The sequence below is a fragment of the Lupinus angustifolius genome, chromosome LG12 (assembly GCF_001865875.1).
Source record: "Lupinus angustifolius cultivar Tanjil chromosome LG12, LupAngTanjil_v1.0, whole genome shotgun sequence".
NCBI lineage: Eukaryota > Viridiplantae > Streptophyta > Magnoliopsida > Fabales > Fabaceae > Lupinus > Lupinus angustifolius.
Genome location: NC_032020.1, coordinates 8,633,664 through 8,657,596, shown reverse-complemented (window position 1 = coordinate 8,657,596; position 23,933 = coordinate 8,633,664). Strand labels below are relative to the sequence as shown.

The 23,933-nt window shown below is 34.3% G+C and overlaps 2 protein-coding genes and 1 pseudogene across 3 annotated transcripts in view; 1 reads left to right on the top strand and 2 right to left on the bottom strand.

Annotated features, from left to right (window-relative positions):
* LOC109362566 (TOM1-like protein 2) overlaps window positions 1-4,219 on the top strand; it is a 6,394-nt gene extending 2,175 nt beyond the window's left edge. For both annotated transcript variants that reach the window (XM_019608430.1, XM_019608429.1), the window contains exons 7-10: window positions 1,306-1,387; window positions 1,762-1,847; window positions 1,930-2,121; window positions 3,369-4,219. In XM_019608430.1, coding sequence (XP_019463975.1) covers window positions 1,306-1,387; window positions 1,762-1,847; window positions 1,930-2,121; window positions 3,369-3,984 — 976 coding nt within the window. In that variant the 3' untranslated portion in view covers window positions 3,985-4,219. The remainder of the gene's footprint in view (window positions 1-1,305; window positions 1,388-1,761; window positions 1,848-1,929; window positions 2,122-3,368) is intronic.
* LOC109362567 (protein STAY-GREEN LIKE, chloroplastic) lies at window positions 4,373-7,980 on the bottom strand. The gene is made up of 5 exons (XM_019608431.1): window positions 7,650-7,980; window positions 6,058-6,234; window positions 5,767-5,925; window positions 5,078-5,224; window positions 4,373-4,723 (listed from the first exon to the last, which is right to left on the bottom strand). Exons 1-5 carry the CDS (start codon window positions 7,830-7,832, stop codon window positions 4,619-4,621), a joined length of 771 nt encoding a protein of 256 aa, XP_019463976.1. The 5' UTR covers window positions 7,833-7,980; the 3' UTR covers window positions 4,373-4,618.
* LOC109361860 overlaps window positions 17,814-23,933 on the bottom strand; it is a 6,866-nt pseudogene continuing 746 nt past the window's right edge.

Sequence of the window (23,933 nt, the reverse complement as noted above, 5' to 3'; positions counted from 1 at the left end):
AACAGTGTCGTTATGCATTTCACATTTGGTAACAAATTAACTGGGTAGTGAGGGACCCCATCTTATGAAACTCAAATATACACAGAAGAATGACAAATTCTAAACATGATTTGGTAATAATGAATCCTGTAAATTATTTCTTTTTTTCTTCTTTCAATTTACTCTTCTCTGTACAAGTTCCCTGATGGTAATTTCTGTAACTTACATGTATATTTTAAGTTCGTTCATGAGTGATAAGAAATCTGTCAATTCCTATTGCGGTGAATATTGGAACTCAGGAAAATAATGAAATGGTTAAAACTAAGAAAGCTTTCGAGTCATTTTTATTTTCTGCACAGCTACCCTTTGTCACACTGTTAAAAATGGTGTTGTCAATGTCTGTATACCATATTGTGATGAAAGTTTAGATTTTATTTGCCATGATATATATCCTTTTTGGGTTGTGCCTTTGCATCATATGATCAAATTCATATTGCAAGGAAGATTGGAACTCAGGAAAATAATGAAATGGTTAAAACTAAGAAAGCTTTCGAGTCATTTTTATTTTCTGCACAGCTACCCTTTGTCACACTGTTAAAAATGGTGTTGTCAATGTCTGTATACCATATTGTGATGAAAGTTTAGATTTTATTTGCCATGATATATATCCTTTTTGGGTTGTGCCTTTGCATCATATGATCAAATTCATATTGCAAGGAAGATTGGAACTCAGGAAAATAATGAAATGGTTAAAACTAAGAAAGCTTGAGTTATTTAATTTTGTTTGCACAGCTAGCCTATGTCACACTGTTAAAAATGGTGCTGTCAATGACTGCCCTACTGCATTCTGAATTTCTGATGAAAGTTTAAATTTTATTTACCAAGATTTGCACCTTAATTCTCAAGCCATGTGTTTTTTGGAGGCTGAAAGGGTATCCTCGGGCAACCTTTCTTGTCATATGAGGTTAAGTTTCTCTCCTGGCAATCTTGAGCGTGCATCCCTACGTCGGCCTCATTGCCTCAAGCATTTATGAGTAGCAATTTCCCTAGGTGCTGAATTAAGAAATGAAGGGAAGTGTTTGGCTTAAGGTGTGCATGTGGTGATAATCTACTTAGGAGACCTTCTCTTATGGATTTGCATGGGGATTATGCAGCTCTTTTGGGCTAATGTTCTCTTTTGTTTTCTTTGCTTTATTTCTAGTTTTTCTAGTATTTTTCGTCCTTTTTTGTATTTGTGTTCTTTCTCTGAATAAATTATTCTTTTATGAAAAATCTTTAGTTTTTGCTTTATGCCTCTCTACTCTAACTAATTTTGTTTATAATCAGCTTTGAAGAGATTCAAACTGCTAGAGGATTAGCTGATGTGTTGACGGAAATGCTTAGTGCCTTGAATCCCAAAGACCCTGAGGTGATATTATTTTTATTTTTTGTTGTTTCTTTTCTGCTACCTCCATTCTGGAAACTCTGTTTGTTTTATTTGTTTATGAAAGTATATGTTTGAATTTGAAAGTCACTGTATTTCTTTATCCATGTCTGTGTATTCTGTTAATCTGGAATTGTGTTTAGGTGAGGTTTGAGAGTGCTAATATTGACATGTTTGGGACATTGAAGTCCAGAACATGAGTGGGTCTCTGAGAACTTCCTTGCAAGTTCAGAACCAGACATATTTTAAACTTAATGCATTTGCTTACTACATTATTAACACTTTTGTATAGCACAAAGTGGTTATATGAAGTTGGCCATATTCATTTGTTTACTAACCTTCTGGACAAAATATCACAGGGTGTGAAGGATGAAGTGATTGTTGACCTTGTTGATCAGTGCCGTTCTTACCAAAAGCATGTCATGGATCTTGTGAACAATACTGTGTAAGAATATATTTTGAAGCGATTAAATGTTTTTCCTTGATGTAATTAGGAAGTATGACTTTAATGGTTACTTCACTTTCAGGGATGAGCAGCTTTTAGGTCAGGGATTAGCATTGAATGACAACCTTCAGCGAGTACTCTGTCGACATGATGATATTGCAAAAGGAACTGCTGATGCAGGTGCAAGAGGAACCAAAACTTCATTTCTGCCCATTGTAAATGTTAGCCATGAGGATGATGAGTCAGAAGATGATTTTGCTCAATTAGCCCATAGGTAAAGCCCAATTTTTTTTGCACTATATTAAATCCTGTTGATAGTTACTTCATCTTTCTTAATGGTCACAATGGTATTGAGGGCATAAACAACTTTCTGACAAAAGCTTTTCATTTGAGATGTCATCATTTGTTGAGCTGGGAGGTTTGCTGCTTATTTTCCATCTTAAGAATGAAGCGGGTTTGGGTCTTGCAATTTGGTGTCTAAACATTGCTCTAGAAGTTATATAGCTTTATTGTTTACCTTCCTTGCCCAATTTTCCTGCCCAAGATTTTTATATTAATACAGATTCCATCCTTTCGAAGTATTTCCACTTTTTTGTAACATAAAGTAAACCGTCAATTCAGTTTTTAAAACATCACATTGGTCCTTCTAGGACTTAATTGGTGACATTTTAAATCTCAGGGATTTAATTTTACACTGATGGTATTTTAAAACTGTCTAGGACTTTTTTGGTGATACAAATCTTTCAAGGACTTAACTGGTCACGCCCATCTTTGGGGGATAGGATTGATGGTTTACTTTCACTTAAATGGTCAGAAATCCTCTGAATCGGAGTTCCCATCGATTCTTCTTCACCCTATCCATTTGTCCTTCAATCTAGATAGGAGAATTTAGTATTTTGATCCTTATGGTGTGTTTTCGTGCGATACTTTTTTCCAATTCTTTACTCATTCATTGAGTAGATAAATGTTTCACCTTACTAAACCCTTTTGGAACGAGAATAGGGCCTGGAAGGTAGGTTTATTCTCATAGGAATAAACAGGTAAAGTAAATGGGTGGTTAGTGAGGGGCAGATGTAACTTGCAGTCGAGTTAGAAGAATGATTAATCAGTTTATAGGTAGCTAAATGAGGGGCAAAATGTACAGAGAGATTCTTTCATTCATTGTGGAAGTTGTAACCGAGCCTTTGCTCAGTTGGAAGGGGTGGCCGTTCAGTCACACTTGTCCCATTCTTTCTCTATTTCTCTCTCTAGGATCCTGACATTAAGGGCACTTAGTAGCTTTGTTCCTTTTTAATTTTCTTTTTGCTTTTATTTTAAGGATGATTTCTTATCCTCCTTTCTTTCTTTACTATGCTTCTCTTTGCCTTGATATATTTCTTTTATCAAAAGAACTTTGATATTTGATATATAGTAGATTATATCCCCTGTACCCTTGCAGGAAAAAAATCCTCTATTCCCTTATCCTTTTGTCTTTATTCTTTGTTTCATAATTGCAATTAACATTGAAGTACCCTTGTTCAGATCATCACGAGATACTCATGCACAGAACCGGAAACCAGCCTATGACAAGGCAGAACCATTGAGGGTAAATCCACTTCTTCCCCCACCACCAGCATCAAAGAAACCAGTTTACTCTGACATTGGCATGGTTGACTATCTCAGTGGTGATACATACAAAGCAGAACCTTTTGAAAACTCATTTGCACCCCCGATTCATGCTAGCCCTAATCCTACCTCATATGTGATACCGACGGTGTCCCCACCCCCTCCTCATGCAGTGAATACCTCATCACAAATTTTAAGCCAACAGCCTGTGTATGATGAACCATCTCCCGTGATAAAATCTTCAGAAGAAGTGCCTCCAGCGCCCTGGGACACGCAATCACCATCTACTGGCATCATTCCACCACCACCTTCAAATCATAATCAGAGTCATCATTTTTTTGAGCAACAGGGTGTGCCTCATGTTGGTGGATCAAGTTCCTCTTATGACAGCTTGGTGGGACAAACACAGAATCTTTCTCTGAATTCATCCACCCCAACCAAACAACAGCAGCCAACAGAAGATGCCCTTTTCAAAGATCTAGTTGATTTTGCAAAATCCAAAACTTCATCATCAAACCCCAATAGGTCATAGTGAGATATTATTTTCATATTGCTTATGCTTTTCGGTACAGCTTATGAATGTTGTTCATCAGGTTTTGCTTCAGATCACTAAGTTTATGGTTGCGTTTAGGAACCTTAAGATATGACTTGTCCAGGCATCTACAACTTAGTTTAATCTTTGTTGCATATATTAATGTACATGGTTCATATGAATTTGTTGGCTCATGTTTTCAATAATACCAGATTCTTTTGCATTGGAGTTTCTTCAAATTCCTTATTTGATATAAAGGTTCTTCAAATTTGTTTGAGATCCTCCCCATTTCTTGTTCATTTCTCTCATGAGAATCTAATATTGTATATATAGCTAAATGGAATCAGCATTCTCCAAGTACATGTTTTCTTATGTGAGAAGCAACATAGACATGTCACAAAGAAGCAATAATCACAAATCAAAATTTGCAAATTGCCTTGATTGCACAAGAAATGTGCCTAGTGCATCTTTACATTTTCCTTTCGACTCTTCCGAAAGATTTTGTAGCTTCTTTACAGAGATTATTTCATTTTTGCAAGCTTAATTTTGCGTTGTTTAACTAACCCACCTAAAATTGTGAGGGGTGGAAGGGATTGAGATATAAACAAATAATCCAAGTTATTACAGATACATGTCAAAGAAGGAATGCAAAAAGAGCTTGGAATATGGACTTTGGGGTCCGCCACTTTTCAGGAGGACAATCTCTTATTATCTCTTGGAACTGATCAGTTTGTTTTCCCTGAAAACAAAAGAAACATGGTAAAAGGAACCAGTTAAGTCTTTTAAGAACACAGTTTTTAACATAAAGTTTGTATATGTTTCAAAAAAGGACGGCCACTAAACGAGACTCCCTACGTCTGAGGTTCATAGAATCATAGCCTTATACTTGCAACTGAAGAGACTTTCCAAGATAATTAACCTTACAATTACATCGAAGCTCGCCTTCTTAAAGTTTGTATGTTCAGAGTCCAAGAAAATCTTGATGGTAGCAAATTTGTGTTTAGTGTGGAGACTATAATAAAATTGAGGATTTTAAGCAAACAAGTAACTACTAATCCAAATCATTGCTCATTTCAGCATTTCCTTGAATTACCTCCATGGCATCCTTGAGAGATCCCCAACATTCCATTCTGTTGTATTTTTTTGAGCTAGAATGAAAATATACTCGAACTATAGATTCCAGCAATTCTGGATGCTCACTGAAAAGTGCAGAATCTCCATATTGAATTGCTTTGAATACCTGGCATGCTTAAGAGTCAATACAGAAATATGATAGCAACATCTTTTGTTCTCTATGAAACAAATTCCTATATTTAGGCAGAAAATGATAACATAGGAAGCAAAAATGTTTAGACCAGGAAACAGATATGAATCACATGATCTTCAGGAAAGAAAATCTCCTCAAGTATTCATTACTTTCTGAAATTAGAGCAGCAATTTTTGCCATACCAGATAGAAACACAAGTCACACAAATAAAATGTTGAAGTGAAAGTTTTGGAGACAACCTATCATTGTATTCTCTATTTAGTTTTCCATATCATTTAGTAGTGAAATTATATTTATAAGATTTTATATCATTTCCATTAATGGCAAGCTTTGGCAAGGAACAGTTCATCCACTGAGGATTTTCTCACATATCAATGCTACCATGCACAAAATACTGGTATAGAAGTTTTTGATGAGGTTGTCATGTAATAATTACAATCCTAGTTCTAATTCCTTCTGCATTAATTGGATGTTTTCAGAGTGATATACTGATATACAAATAAATGCAAACATACCAAAGGCATTTCCTTGGAGAATATGTGATATCTTAATTCAGCAGCCAGATTCAGGAAAGGATTTGGACCACTCACAAAACAATGAACATGCAGGCACATTTCATTGTTCACTTTCTTCCATTCAGCTACAACATCATCCTTCTCATACCACCCTCTCAACTGTTACAGTTACAAAAGGAATAGCAGATATATTTAATGCATTACTTAAGATAACTAATGATTTTTTTTCTTCAAAATATGAATCTTGTGCTAATTTCAAAGCCAAACATGTGAACAATGAAAGACACAAACCTGTTCTAGGTTGATCACATTGGATACAGTTAAAGTCAGATTAGCTGTGAAGTCACAATGGGATAGAATGTAGGTTCTAGGAATAATACTAGGATGTTTTTTTATCTCATCTTCCAATCGAACAACCTTCAATTTTGAAGCTTCAAATCTTGCTGGAGGAACCAATAGCCTAACAGCCTAAAAAGTTCAAAATAAAACAAGTATTCTTAAAACAAGTAATGTCAATGATACTCATAAAACATAAATAATAATTCTTTTTTATCCAATGGTGTTGTCCGATTCACGTAGCCGAAACCACCTAGTGGGATAAAGGTTTGGTTGTTATTGTATCCAATGCTGTGAACTCAGTCATAAACTGAATTCAAGAAGGAAGGTATTCAGTGTTTTTCTTCACTTCAGATGTCAATTCTTGAATACAGTTATATGGAAGGATCTCAAATCACAAGCAATTATCTTATGAAGCTTATCTGCTTTGTGCATGAATCAAGATAAGAAATTCTAATTCTGTACATTACTTGGAAGGCAGGATTCAGATCAGGCATTTAAGCTGTTTATCCATAATTCAATGATAACTATAATTTGTAATGCAACAACAGTCAAAATGTTTGACAGGTATTATAGCTCTACAGACATGTAAGAAAATGCAAGAAGCATAATTCCTGGTAGGCTGGTACACATTTCACATATGACTAATAAATGATTCAAATAAAAGAATCATTTCAAGAAATGTGGATTTGGTGACTCAGTCTTAAATCTGTGCTAAGAATTTCAGTTTCCTATGTTTATAATTACTATTAAGATGACTAAAACACAATCTTAGGTTTTGGAGTTCAATTCAGATTTGCATATTTATGGTAACCTGAAGAACTATCAGGATTATAACTGGAATAAGTCAATTGGGGCGAATTAAATCTTTTCAGATTTCTTAAAGAGGACAAATCATCAAAGAAGCTAAACTTTTTACAACAAAAAAGAGGGGTTGAGTGAAGAAAATGAATAAATCTATCATATCCAGAGTTCACTATATACAATTCAAGGAGAAACAAAACTCTGAAATCAGAACAAGGTTATGTGATATCACTTAATGCAAAAGCTTAGATTTTTAGAGGATAATAATTTCTGCACTGCTACAGGTTTCCTCGAATATAAAGGGCAGCCAATGCACGAGATCCGGGGAAGGTACATGTACTCAGTCTTACCCCAAACGGAGAGGTTGTTCCAGGATTTGAATGATTGACCTCTTCCTCCAACATATTCATGGAAGAAGCAATTACATAACTTATTGAACCATTAAGATTTTAAAGATGCATTACATGCTGCAACAATAACCTAAAGAGTACTCCTTTTGGCACAAGATACAACAATAGCAAAAAGATAAGACATTGTGTGGTCCATTATGTTTGAAAACAACTAAATTCATGACTTCAAACTCAACACAACTACCTACATTAAACAAGTAAACATTCATAACAAAAAGACTACAACTTTCCTCACACTAGCCAATAAATCCAAAGTTCCTACAGATAGCATTACATGCATAAATAAATGGCATAACAATATGACATAAGAAAGTGAAAGGAGAAAAAGGGTACCTCAGAAACAAAGGAACTATTGTAGGAAGATGAGGTATTATTAGTAATGGAAGACAAGAAAAAGGGTCTGCTACATTTAGTTGAAGTTGACTTTGACATGATGATAGAGTTGGTAGTGAATAATAACTCTCTAGATGGTGAAAATAAAAAGGCATTGTAAGAATAAGTACAATGACATGCCATAGAAGAAGATGAAGATGCATAACACACTCTTCTTATTATTCATGTTAATTCAAAGAACAACATTATCTTGTGTCTTTGAATTAGAGAGAGAGAAGGGAAAATAATAGAATGTAGGGAAATGGTGTACTTAGATTGGTTCATTCATGTGGTATATGATTTCCTTCCACACAATTTCCTTCCACACAATTTCTTTCTTTTGTATATATTTGTAAGAACATTATTTGTGCCACGTCATCAAACAGCTAAAATTTTCGATAACATGTAGATAATGTGGTGACGTGGGTCTAACATTACTTGTGTATTATAGTATTCAAACTTTTTGCATATTTGGTTTGGATGAGATTCTTTCTCTTTATTCTTTTATGTTTATAAGTAATTTTTTGAGTTAGTTTAGTTTATGAAAATAGTTTATAAAGAAACAAAAATTAACATGTTTAAGTTTGATGTATTGATTTATTTTTCTAGTTTATAATCTGGCAAGCTCTAACTTCATAACTTATAACCATAATATAAAAAGAGACAAAAAAAAATTATTTTTATTGACAATGTAAGAGTTTTTTATATTGTTATTATATCATTTATCATTCATATTTAATCATCGTTGACTCTTAAATATAAATAATACAGATGAATGATATATTGACTATATATTAATCTTTATAGTGATAGATATTACATTCATATACTATAAAAAAAATATTACATTTGTTTAAAACATAATCTATTTTTTCTAAGGTAAAAATACTTATAATAAAAAGCTAAGAGCCTGTTTATTTCAATTTAAATTCCAAAAAGAAGATCACTAATTGATCTTCATTATATTAGGTTAGCACCCATTGTATAATTTCTAATACATTTCACTTAGCAAAAAAAATTCCAAAAAAACATCTTGTAAAACAGTTATAACTCGTGTTGGTCTGAATGTCCACTCAAGATTAGAGATTTAAGACCAACACTAGTTCTCGAAGGTGTTGTTCATAGGATAGGGGATTAGACAATTACAAGATTTTGGTAAGACAAGTGATTTGGGTATACAAATATATTGTCTAGGTTTAGCGGATTTTATAATCTCGGCTTCTATAGGGATGCACTTATAAATGAGTTAGGGAGATAATGAGAGGGGAGTGGGAGTGAAGCTTAAACTAGAGAAGACAACCATTTGTTTGAGAATTATAACTAAACTAATTGATAATCTTTTGTAGGAACTTCACCATTATGTGCTACATGAAAAACTACCATCACATACATCTCCTATGGGAATCTTAAACACCATAGAAGGTAACTACTTTTATATGACGAATTTTCTAAGACAAACTACCAACTTTAGAGAGGGATAATTTTAGTCTAAGGAGGAGGATCTTATGCATCTTCTATAATGAACACCCCAAATCCATCCAACACATTTTTACTTCATGTCGACTTACCTATTCAATTAGGCAATCAATCTACAATTGGGTGGACATTAGCACCACCTTACCACTAGACTTTATCCATCATTTTACTATTCACATGGGTATTACAAAGCACAAAAAAGGCTTAAAACTCTAGATTGTCATTTTTTTAGAACAAGAGGTGCAACCACACCCCGAAATATATTAGATGAAACATGTTACAAAGGAAATTAGAAAGTAATAAATCTATAGCTTGGGAGACCAAACCTATTTCTAACAACCTCCTTGCTAATAAAAGGAGGAGTAATTGTTCAAGAGGAGTTTGTTTTAGAGAAGATGTCATAATTAGCCAATTTATCCGCACAATAATTCCCTTCCCTATATATGTATGAGACTCTACAATCCATAGATTCCAAAGTGGATTTGCAAATAGTCCATTTGTTCAGCAATTTCCAAGGAGACAAGTGTTTACCATTAAATATGTCAACCACTAAAGACGAATCACTTTCTAACCAATTTGAATTCCAACCCTTTGAATGAGAAAAATGAATTGTTGTGATTGCTGCATTGAGCTCAACAAAAAGAGAATCTTGAATATCAAAGAATTGAAAGAAGCATGCTAAAACTTCACCAGAAGAATCCCTGAAAATTGCACCCCCTCCAGCAAGACCAGGACAACCTCTAGCAACCCCATTCGAGTTTATTTTGATCCATCCCCTAGCAGGAGGGTGCCAAGTTACCTCAATTATGGAAGGAGCTTTGGGGTAGTTGATGGACACCTTGAAAGTTTTTAGAGTGCAAAGCTCATGTAGAGTAGGCTTGGCAGTTGCCAAAGTTGAGTTTCCAGAAAGATTAGTAGCCATTTTAATCATATTCAAAGCTTGAGCCAAATTAAGTCTCTTGTCATTAAAACGAATATGATTCCTGCACCACCAAATGGTGCTGACAGTATGAGTTATGTAGGCAAATGCTACACATAGAGGCCAGATTGCAACCTCTTTTTTGCAGGTTTTCAACAGTTGGCATTGTTGTTGATTAACCTTCAAGAAGTAAATGATTTTGAAGGAGGAATGACCAAAGACCAAATATTTAAGCACCAGTTAGGCTGAATCTGAGTTGTGGTTATGAAATTATAAGCTTCTTTCAGCTTGAGGCCCCCATCCTTAGATCCCATCCAACAAATTTTGTCCTCAGAACTAGAAGCATAGGTCTTAGAAATAGAGCTAGCCATAGTAGGAAATTTGTCCACCAACAACTTAGGAAGTGTCCATATTGCATTAGACATAAAGTCAACAATTGTGGCATTTAAAAGAGGGTGCAACTCCTTGGGAATTTGCAACTGATCCACCAAAGGTTCTCCCAACCAATTGTCCTTCCAAAAGCTAATTTTGTTACCCTTTCCTATGATCCAAATTGAATTCTCAATATCAGCTTGCCAATTAAGCTTGATTCTAGGCCAAATGGAGGATTTAAAATATCTTGGTGAAGGAACAGCACCAGAGCTAAATCTATTTGTGTAGTACGCTGCCCAATCCTAGTCAGAACTCAACATTTCCCAAGCAAGCTTAATAAGGGCAGCATGATTCAACTTCTTTAAAAATCTGATACCAAGACCACCCTTTTTAATAGGAGCACAAATATGAGACCAAGCCACAATTGCAAGCTTTCTAGAATTAGTATCCCCTGACCAAATGAAGTTTCTAATTGAAGAATCCAACTTCTTAAGCAATCCCTAAGGTCAAACATAGATGTGGAACCTGTAAAGGAGCATACTATGAATCACAGATTTGACCAATTCCACTCTGCCCATAATAGAAAGGGATAAACCTTTCCACTTTTAAATTTTGCTTAGAATCCTGTCAGCAATTGGCTTCAAATGGAAAGATTTAGGCTTACCCTTTAACAAGGGAACGTAAGTGAAAGGAAGATCCCCAACATGAAATCCCAAATAGGAGGACATATTAGCACTTTTTCTAGCAGAGGCAGTAGTAATGTAAAATTTACATTTAGTAGGATTAATGTGATGACCAGAGACTTCAACATAGTCCTTAAGCATATGCATAAGAGAAATCAATTCTCTCTTGATGCCTTTACAAAAAATGAGGATGTCATCAGCATAAAGAACATGGTTGGGAGTGCATAAACCATTAAGACTAGATATTGTGCTAAGCTTGTTCTAACAAGCAATTTAGAAATACTCATGCTTAAGACATCTTCATCTAAGCAAAAAAGCAAGGGAGAGAGAGGATCACCTTGCCTCACCCCTCTAAGACAACTAAAAAAACCAACATTCTGACCATTCACGCAAATGGAAAGCTTAGCTGAGTGGAGGATAACTTTGATCCAATTGATAAAAGTGTCATGAAAACCAAAGGCCTTAAGAGTTTTCAATAAGAAATCTCAGTCCAGAGTATCAAAGGCTTTTCTCACATCAAGTTTTATTGCCATGTTCCCACCAATGTATTTATGGTCTAGAAGATTAATAGCTTCAGCGACTGAACAAATGCAATCATGTATATGTCTATCCCTGATAAAGCCTTTCTGCTGAGGAGAAATGATTCTAATGATAGTCAATCTATTTGCTAAGACTTTAGAAATGATATTGAATTGGAAATTAACAAGACCTATAGGCCTAAAATCCTCAATTTTGGCAGCATTAATAGACTTAAAAATAAAGCCCACAGAATTGGAGTTGAGATTTGGCAACAACCAACCCCGAGAAAAGAATTGCTTGACTGAATTACAAACATCCTTACCAACAATGTCCTAATACTTTTGATAGAAACCACCACCAAACCCATCAGGTGCAGGTGCTCCTTCTCCATTTAAAGAGAAGACAACAGCTTTAATTTCCTCTAGAGAAGGATTAACTATGAGGATGAGATTTTCCTCAACATTAAACAGGTTAGGAATAACATTTTGGATCAGGTCATTACGGTTAGAATCATAAGGGGTGGCAAACAAAGCATGATAATAACCTAAAGCATGGTTGGCAATGTCCTCTTGGTTAGTAAGGATACTTTCACCATCCTTAATCACAGACATGGATTTGGCAACCTGTCTAATCTTAGTAATTTTATGGAAGAAGCTTATGTTCCTGTCTCTACTGATTACCATAGACAGAGCCTTCAGCAAATTACCATGGGCCATACACTCCTGATTCAGAAGATCATTGTTAGGGCCATTCTCATTGATACAAGCCCGAATATCCTCCATAGAGGACAAAGCCTCTTGCACTCTTTGGTGAATGTTATCAAAGATATTCCAATTCCAGGTTTTGAGCTTGACCTTGAGCCTTTTAAGCTTTTCAGTTAAAATGAACATTGGACAACCCAATATGACCTCATTCCAAGCATCAGTAATGACTCTAATGCAATCAGGGTGGCTCATCCACATTTTGAGGAAACTGAAGGAAGAATTCATTCTGTCATCAGCATAATTGGAGCAAAAAATAATGGGGTGGTGATCAGAAGAAATCCTAGGAAGGGTACAACAAAGAACCTGATTCCAAACTGATATCCCATCCTCATTACACAAATATCTATCCAGCCTTTTCTCAGCGAGAGATGAACCTCTTCTTTCATTAGACCAAGTAAAAGTTGCTCCCTTGGTGTTCAAATGAATAAGATTAGCATCCTTAGAGAAGTTTTTGAAATCCGCCGAGGGTATTCTACTGGGAAGCCTAGATCATCTACATTCATGAGAACCCAAGACAACATTGAAATCACCAATACAGCTCCAGGGACCAGCATTGGAGCTCATAATAGCTTTGATGTCATTCCAAAGAGTTATTCTTTGGATATAGAGGTTATGAGCATACACAACACACAAATTGACCAACTTATTCTCTATAGTTAAGGATATAGCAATAAATTGGCTAGATGAAGCAATAACAGAAGGAGATAAATCCCTCTTACATAGGCCCCAAATATTAGGTAACAAAGGACCTCTATCATTAGAAGCAAAGAAAGAAATATGTAACTCATGCCAAAACAGATGATTCACATCCCCCACAGTAATCATGGGCTCAATAATAAACACCAAATCAGGCTTATTAACTATACACAAATTCTTCAAAACCAACTTAGTTTTAGGATTACCCAACCCTCTGCAATTCCAAAATAAGACTTTCATTGAGCATCATTTAGATATCCACCCCTACGGGTATAGTGAACCCTCTCAGCGTTATTCCTATTTTTCATTTTCTTCTTTTGAGACTTGGATAACACTGAAGTAAAAGGAACCTTCCTCCAACAAAGGGTCTTATGTTTCCTCTTCATCCCATAACCTTCCTACTATTTTCATATCATTGATCACAACATGATTTTCAATCTCCTCCTCTAATTGAACTATGAGATTATCCATTACTGGATTTACCACTCTATGTGTAGGGACTTCTGCAAAAGTGTCCTCACTCTAGAGTCATCTACTTCCTCCACCCCGGGAGCAACTATAGAAGGGTCAATGCAAGGAGAAAACATCACCCTTTCAATGTTGTCCAGGTTTTAATCCCTATTGTCAAGCTCCAAGTCTATAACCAGATCGTTGATCTTCTCCAATTCAAGCTCCTTAAAAGGAGGAATTTGTTGCTTGAATTTGGGAGTTCCCTCAGCAGGCACTTTCTTTTTCACTCTTCTGCAATTAGAAATCATGTGACCAATGGTTTGGCAACCATTATAAAATTCAGGCAGATTTTTATATTCAATATTAACAAAAAAAGCAAATCCCTCTCTTTCCACAAGGATTTGGTCAGGAAGTTGAGCTTTCAAGTTAATATCAACAAGAACTTTGACAAAGTGACCACAGGTTCTATTTATGGTTGCATCATGAAGAGAAATTGGAGTACTAATACCTCCTGCTATTGAGAAGATTATTCTTGGGCTCTAGTATTCTTGAGGAAGCCCCTGAATCTTCACCCAACATTGAGAGTGTGAGAGCTTCTGCAAGCTTGGATTGAAGTCAAGAGGCCAAAGAAAAAGTCTTAGAAAACTCGGTCTTAGGTTCCACGTACCTATGGAACAAATACTCCTCATATCATCCACCAAAGAGAAGGAGAACTCATAGTAGCCACGTCCAAGGGACATCATGTTCCATTTACCAAGCATACTCCACATATCCTGGAGTTTTGCTTTAAGATCTGCAAATTTCAAAAGGGTATACCCTTTTGCGAAGATGAGTCTACCATGAAGGTGATTCTTACATCTTTGAAAACCGGCTTGATGTTCCTCTTCCATTATTTTGATAGCAATGACATCCCCTTTATACACGGTTGGGGAAGTTGAGAAACTGCTATATCACACGAGTTTTTCAAAGCTTGCATAGAGGATTTCTTGACTTGGATATGCGGGGTTTTCTTCTCTAGTGGAGCAGTTGAAGTATCATCAAGGAAGCTCCATAGAATAAAATATTTGTTGTTCATGATTTAGACTTAAGGTTACCGAAATGTTAGAATGAAATCTCGTGGAAATTTGGAAGAACCTAAATCCTATCAGAGGCTTTCTCTGTCATCTTTCTTGAATAGGATGATTGAGTGTCATTTAGTTAACAACAATATGATCTCTTTGGTTGGCTAGAAAATATGCAATCTTCAACTTAGTCAAACATTCTCTATAACAAATCACTTAATATGTTAAGGTTAAATCATTATTGTGGATCAACAAAAAGAGGGACGGAGCCACAATAACCTATTCTTATTGAGTTGCAAAACCTACATATATCTTTTATAATTGCCTTGAATATGCTTCTAATTTTGAACTTGTTATTCTCTCATTTTACAACATTATGTACCTTTATATTTTTTATGCATTATAATAAATTAAATTAACTTTTGAAGATACAAAAAAAACATAATTGAAATTATGACATATCCTATGGTTGAGTCTCATCTATCTATCTATATATATATATATATCATTTTAATTTTAATTAAATATATGCAACTATATTCTTCCTTTTAAAGGTTACATCCTCTAAAAATTGAGGAAGTGAAAGCTAAGTAAATAGAAGCTATGAAGCTAGCCATTAGTCACTAATTAAACTTGAACCACACTAACATAACACCTGCATTTTTTATGGGTTTGTTGAAGGTTTAAAATATATGCACTTTGAATAAGCATGTAGTCTTTAAGGTTTCAACGCTGAACTTTTCTTAAAAAATATCCACTTTTGTCGGAAATCACTGATGCCATTATTTTCCCATAGTTTAAACTCCATTGTCGGGAAAACATTTTATAGTGTCAAGAGGCTTTTTTGCTTTCTGTGGACACTCATTGCATTGTAGTGTACTCAACTCTCCTATGTTGGCATGATTGAAATTTAAGAATAATAATAATACTAGGGGTTATATTTTGTCTTAGTTACACCAATATAATAGTTACGAAGTACCTATTGATTAACTTTTTAGAGTTAGTTCGAGTTTTAAGCTTTAAAGGGAAAAAAAATGGAAAATGAAGAAAAATGGAAAGTTTCAAACCATAAAGAAATGAGAAATGACTCTTACTCCTAAATGTTATTAAGGAACCTCATTCATCATCTCTTATATCACAAAAAATAGGTTTTGAGGTAAAAACATTACTATAATAATAAAATGACAGCTAAATGTAAGACCCACTTTACTAACAAAGTATTGGTCTAGTGGTGGTCAATGGTTCGATTATTAGAAGTTATACTTGTTGGGAAGGGAACTCCGAATATATTGTTTTTAGATTTTAATTTTAACCTTCAAATCATGACAAAGCAACCTTATAATTCGCCAAGGCCGAAGGAGTTTGTGATTGATAATGGTAGCATTTTTTATAATAATAAATGAAATAAATTTAGCATGTTAATATTATAATTGGTTGTACATGGCAGAAAAAACTTGAGAGTAATTATTTGAGAGATAATATGCAGATTTAATCATGTATCAAGATTCAAGGGTGAGAAAAGATTTCATCCTCTGCTGGCATGCAGTGTAATACAAAAATAATGAGAAACTCTTTTGCATATTCCATATAACACCCACAGCAACAGCTACATTGCTAATAATACACTTAGAGTAACTATGACACAACAAAGATATGTTAACAAAGACACATAGATTTATATATTAGCATCCAACTAATAAAGGGTCATAAAGTGATTATTAACATATTCCTCAAAATCCTCACACATGCACACTCAGATTCTACTAATATATTAAACGATGAGAGATACAACATGGATTCCTTAACAGCTTATAATTATCAAATACCTCATTGTCTGCCATTTATGCATCCTTCCCCAACCACACAACTTGGCAATGTCCCCAACATTACTTAACATGTCTCCTACCGTAACCCCTCTAAGGCTGCTCCTATTTAAACCAAAGGAGGGTTCTGTGAACTTCCTGAATAGGAGTTGTTGTAGTAGTAGTAATAGTAGTACTCATCATCATGTTAGGTTCTTGGAGGCACCAATTCTTGTTCTTGACTATTCTTGTTTTTGTTGTTATATCAGAAGGGTCAAGATTTCCTAAGGAATACTTTGAGCAGATGCTTCCTAAGAAGTTACCTTCTCATTCATCTTCTCCCTCCAAAGGCACGAATTCTGTGTTTACAACATCTTCCACAACATCGAAAACCAATAGTCTTCCTTCATCAGATGGAAAGGTTTAATGTTAATGTGAACTCTAGTTCTACACTTCTCTCTTAACTGTAAGTGAGTGCAATCATTATGCAGTGCTGATTTGAAGACAGCATCCAAAATTTGTATGAGTCCCTCACATGTGTTGGACATGTTGCTTATAAACAGAATCACACTCTTGTAGGTTTATTGGTCTGGGTCTGAAGATAGTTTTTTTTTTGGTAAAGAAATTCGAGTAACAACTCCTTATTGGACATGATAAATTTGTCAGTAACAATGATTTAGCATGAATGGATATGTTGGAAGAACTAGTAATTACTTATTCAGTGTATTTTGTTTCATGTGACATCCTTATTAACAGTTATATTTTCCTCAAATAATATCTATAACCCCTTAATTTTCTTGTTGAGCAAGTAGGTATTATGATAATAACTCTAGTACAACATTGGGTTTTGAATAGATATTATAAAGTTCTCAGGTTTAATTAATTTGTGGGTTTATGAGCTATTTAAAAAAAATTGAATATAGGTCTTTAGGAAAGTTTGTAATTGGAACCCTAACCTTTAAAATCATTTGTAATTAATCCTTGCAGAGATAACGTGCAAGTCTTTTTGTTACCATTCAAGATAGACAAATAACCCTACTTCAGGAATAAACTAAAGTTGGTGCTTTTATTTTGGATTAGGTTCTCTGTTAATCTTTTAAATTTTTATCAGTAATATAATATGTTAATTTTTTTTTTATTTTGTCCTGTAATGTATTTGAGTTTTATATAAACTAATTTATAGCAACTTCGATATTTTTTCAAAGACAAAAGTATAAAACCTTTACTTTATGAAGGGTAAAAACATATTTAAGCATTTTTTAATCATTCAAACCCCATATGTATAGAGAGAGAATAACTTTCCAAAACATTCCTAGTTGACAATAGTTACAACACCACATAACCACTTAAACTTCATTAACATCAAATTATTATTGTTATTTTTTATGGTTTGGAGGATAGCAACCAGTTGGTGAAGTTTGGCAGTGTAGCTTCATCTGCTCTATAATGCTTTTGTGTGAATTCAAGCGAATGAGACCATGTCAAATCAGGGTACTTTTTGGAACCATCCTTGAGGATAATTTCCTCTGGGGCTCTCACCACCTTATCTTCTTTAGGGCATAGAAAGAATGACATGGACTTCCTCTCCTTATACTTGTCAACTACTGCCCTATGCAGACAACTCTTATATCTTCCATTTGATAAGGCCTGTACAACAAATATATAAACTTAAGATCGTAAAAAAAATGAGGTAGACAGTGTGAAGCTTACGTACACATATACTTCCTCATTTTAAGGTTTAGATCAACTACTACTAATGTGGGTGAAATTATTGCATAGTCTTGCATCAATGTTCTTGAACAATTTCAAATCATTGATTTTATATTAATGCATGATTAATGATTTGAGGTCTTTGGTTGGAGACCATGTAGTAATTTGTTTATTTTCTATGTCAGAATTGTTACTCTATATAAATAATATATGGGTGAAATGACTTTGTAATAGGATGGGAGGGTCAGGTGGTTTCTCTAATCCTGAGTGTTTTAAGATAGGCTCCCCCTGGTGGAGGGATTTAGGGTGTCTGGGTAATAGGCTTTTCGGGGTTTGCAATGGTTGGTTCTTAGAGAGTGTGCGTAGGAGAATTGGAGACGGTGAGTCTATTGTATTTTGGAGAGATTTGTGGGTTGGTGAGGTCTGCCTTTTTAACAGGTTCCAGAGGTTGTTCCAGATTGCTCTTGACAAGGATGCTTGCATTAGCTCCTTGGGAGAATGGAGGGATGGTTCTTGGCTTTGGTCTTTAATTTGGAGGAGGAGATTGTTTGACTGGGAAAAACGTGACTCCTTAATGAGGTAACAAATCCTGATAACATCTTTTTCAAAAGGTTATGGCTATGTAATGTTCCTCCTAAATTGAGATGCCTCGCGTGGAGGGTCTCCAAGGATGGGGTGCCTACCCTTTTGAACCTGGCTAGTCGTGGAGTGTTGGGGGAGCATGATCCAGTTAGGTGTATCTTTTGCGGTGTGGAGGTCGAGTCTGTCGATCACTTATTTTTTTCTTGCTCTTGGTCTTATGGAGTTTGGCAAAAAGTATACAAGTGGTTTGGTTTTTGTTCTGTATTCCCGATTGGTGTGAAGTGTCACTTCAACTCTCATTGGAATTTCTTGCGGTTGGACAAGAGGCATCATCATCTTTGGATGTCTATCTGTTTTGTTTGTATCTGGTGCATATGGGTAGCTAGAAACAAATTCATCTTTGAGAAGACTTCTTTGAACTTGGAGGAGGTAATGTTCTCTATTTATCTTCAGTCATGGACCTTGATTTTAGTTAGATTTCCTTCTTTTTCTATTCCTTTCTCGGTTTGGGTCTTTAACCCATTGAGTTGTTTTTCTTGTTCTCTTTCTGGTTGTGGATAGGAGTACCACTTGTTCTCCTAATACTATCTTTTTGGTTATAAATTGTTATTGCTGATAAAAAAAAAAAACATGATGAGAAGTTCTTAATAAACCTGGTTTTCTAATGTTTGTTTACCTATTTTATTTTTCTTCAATAATATACTTGTTAACACAATAACAAGATGTTAGTTTAGTGGTGTAAGATTCCGATAAAAAAGATCTAACTTCATACACTCTGAAATAAATTAGTTTCTTACTCATAGGATGAGACATATCCTTGGTGGTACAAAAAAAAACTAGATCCTGAATCCAAGCCACACAGATGATGAGTAGAGAAAAGAATTGGCTACCTAAGCTAGCCCCTTGACATACAAGGATTGGTTACATATACCTAAATATGTATTCTTAGAAGAAACATACAATGCCTTAATTTATCACTAATTTCTATAAGATACATGCGACCCTTCTCTATTTATGACAGCATTTTAATTTTTGTCCCTAGCTATATTTAAAGGCCAGCATCTACATATATATGTGTCCCTCTCGACCATGATATTATTTTTTATTTATTTACTTACATCTAGCTTCAATACATTATAGGCTCTAAGTTTATCTCTTAATCTACACTTTGGGCTACATTATATTCTAAAGTCTATATATATATATAACATAAGACGTTGCTCACTAGATCTCTCTATCCCTGATTTTTAAGCACTTAGAAGGAAAGTTGTATTAATGTGTCAATTATTTGAAGTGAAGATTTTTATTTTTTTTGTTAAGCAAAATGTATTAAAATCAACACAAAGGGTGCTAGTCCAATATAAGGAAAAGATCAAAAGTTGATCTTTTTAGAAGAAAGCAAAATACAAGATTTTGGGTCATTATACCAATTAGCAAAAATTAATGATGTAAGAGCTACTTTTACCAAAAACCAGGTCCAAGATCTAGCTTGAATCAAATCCATAATATGAACATAGCTCACAGGCTTATCTAAAAAAATAAAATAATTCCGCATAATTCAAATAGACCAAACAACTGTAAACCAAATCATCCTCCAGAGATGTGATCCTTTGGTAGTAGACATGACAGCATCATGCAAATTAAAGCAATCAATTAAAGATGTTGGAATTGAAGTTGACAATTGAAGCCAACAATAAACTCATTTCCAAACAGCAGAAGCAAATTCAGAAGATAAAAAAAGATGCTCAATAGATTCTTCGTGGTTCAAGCAAATGACACACTTAGCTTCATCACAATTAAGAAGAACTTGTCTCTTGAAATGTTCCAACTTAGTGGGAAGCCTAAGTCTAAGTAATTTCCACACAAAACAAGATATTTTTGATGGCACACAATCAATCCAACATTTATTTGAAATAGTACGTAAAGGTGAATGACTTTGATCCCTTGGATGAGATAAGCGAATTTGACAACATACTTCCCAGATGCATATAGACTCCAATTCCAATTGTCCTCGATGTTCTTTTTACAGGCATGCGGTAAAATAAGGTCATACAAATTCTGGACCAAGGTTTCCTCTCTGTCAAACAAATCTCTGCGCCATTTGACCTCCCAAGACCACTTATCGTCAATCCAAATACCACAATCCCCCACGGTAGCCCTTCTATTCAAAGATAATGCAAAAAGTCTTGGAAAGATCTCTTTCAAACTCTAGTTCCCCACCCAAATATCCATCCAAAAAAGAATTTGCAAACCATTCCCTAGAGTCCTCCAAACGTTCTCATCAAACCAACCCCTACCATTACGATGAATAGAACCTACTTTACATAAATCCTTCCACCACATAGAAGCAGATCTATTAGCCGATAAAGCTAAATTAGTTCCATATTTCGACTCAATTACCTTTACCCAAAAAACATCCTTCTCCTGCAATAGACGCCATCTCCATTTCCCTAAAAGTGAATCATTAAATTGGGAAATATCTCTAACCCCCAAACCACCAAGGGACTTTGGTTTACACTCCTCATCCCAAGAAATCCAAGCAATGCCTTTACCACCAATTCTATTCTCCAAAAAAACCTTGTTTGAATACTAACAAGCTTGCCCAAAAAAAAATTCGGAAACATAAAAATAGTTAGCTATTCCCTCCATGCATCTAACTTTAACTGTTGCTTTAGTTGATGCAACATAAATCCCTCCAAGATATACTCATTATTATCATATATTTTATTGAATAAGTGCAAACAAGGAAAAATAAATAATAATATTTCTCGATTTCTTAAAGTGACAAATAATATGAAAAAAAAGTAAAATATGTTAAAAATATAAGCTATGATTAAAATGAGATAGAATGATTAATGATATTGGAATCTACAAATGTGCATGTCATGCTTGATTTGATCTCACTATAGTAGTGTGATAGTAATTAAAAGGAAAACTTAAGTGCATCCCCAACAATTGATCATTGATTACGGTACTTATATATTTATACACAAATGATGACTCAAGTCAGAATAATTCTCATATAAAAATTGTGAGAATAATAAATCTGAATCTTACAAACAATCATGGATGATTATAATTAAAAGTTACTTATTGGTCACATGATAGTCATGTGCATGTATCTTTTAATCTTGATCATTCAGATAAAATCTAACAATTCATATTAATTGTTCTCATTTTTCACAGTAGTACATTGTTCTCATTTAGGGTAAAGATTTACATACAATCAATATATCATTCATCAGTCATTTATATTATTACTATATTTAAAAGTCAATAATAATAATAAATAAATAATAGATTATAAAGTGAAAATACAAAATCTGTTACACCCTAAGTATATATGAATATTGAGGGCTTACCGTGAAGGTATCACCAATGTGAACCACAAGGGCATGAAGATGTGGTTGAACAGTTTGCCACTTGTTGTCTGAAAAAACATCAAGCCCTCCAACTTGATCCTAATGAAGAATGGTTATAGATGTTGGGTCACAATGTGGTCCTGTTCCAAGTACAAGGTTTGGTTGCTGACAACATGGGTAATAGTTGCATCTCATGATGGAACATCCATCTTCAAATAAGTTCTTGTAATAATGCAACCTACCAACACCTAAGCTTATTGCAAATAGCTCTGTCAGCTTCACCCCTAACTCCTTCATCGCTTTGCAATACTTCTGGAGTGTCACTCTGGGAAATTATAAATATATTATCTACATAGATATAATTTTCTTAAATACTTCATTACAGCATTCAATAAGATATAGATAAGTATATAGAACTTTTTGCAACTCAGTCATATACATGATGGAATCATAAAATATTTGCAATTTTTATCTCTGTTTGTAGCAAACTGTTAGGGATTTTTTTCTTATTTTCATAAAAAAAAAGAAGGTAAAATTGTTCTGTATGACCGGTACATTAAATAAAAAACCGGTCAGTATATCAAATTTTAATTGATTTGATTGTGTGATTGATATAATTGTTGTATCGTGTTAATAGGAGATCAGTTCACAAGTTTTCCGGTTAAATTGATCCGTACCGTTTTCATATCCATGTCTAAATATTTTGTTCCCATGGTCAGTAAGAAATAAATAAAAAATATTCTCATCTATGGCTTCTTTTTGTAAAACTAACTAAATAAGCAACCGAATGTTAAAATCTCAGCATCTAAATAAAAAGTCATGAGTTGAAAGTTTATGGATGATATACTAGCTTAACGCGTTGAAATGTTCCGTAAAATTAATTGATCAACCGATAAATAAATGCAAGATGGTGTAACAAAATTTATAAACACCTTGTTCATTTGTCATAAGTTACTCGAATTCACTTATTTAATTAGGACTTATAAGCCAAAGGCTTCTTTAAAGTTCCTATCTAATGCTACCAACTTTTTTTATGTTATATAAGACATATAAACTCATCTCATTCCACACAATATTTATAGAATACTACAACCCCTAATTTTAAGATTGTGCACACAATATTCTTATTGTAGTTTATAAAATGGTGTCATAATTGTAATTGCAATAATATTGTCCTGTAATTGAGATAAGCACAATTTTAGTGTAACCACAATTTAAAATTGTATAAACAATCAAATAATTTGTAGGAAAATGCTGATGGTGATGATTTAATTTTCATGATTGTAGAGTTACAAATGGCTCTAGTAGTACTCATCTTTACTCTGAAATTTTTTAACCATGGCCAAAGTTAATCAAACATATCGTTAAATTTATTAGAATGTCATTTATAAAAGTAATATCCCTAGAAATAAAATAAAAAATGAAATTTTGAATCAAACACCCTCAGTTACCATGCATGAAAAGATAAGCAATAAAAGATGAAACAAAGTTAAAGCACATAACATTTAATCTTACCCAGCTTGCACAAAATCTTCCCCTAAGGTAGAGTTGAAGTAGTTTGTGACAACAGGCTCTGAAGTGTTATCATGGTAAGGGAAAGAAATGGTTTCTTTCCATGGAAACTTAGATGAGAACCTATCACCATGTGCACCAGAATAGCCCCACAAGGAGTTAGGTTTCTTAGAAATGTGAAGAAGATCTTGTTTCTGACCTTGACACGGTTTTGATAAAGACACCAACATCACCAAAAAGAAGAAAAGGAAGATGACTTATGAAGACAAATGAAGATAAAGCTTCAAGACATTAGATTAAGTCTTTGTAAGTACTTCTATCCTAAACTCTTAAGTAT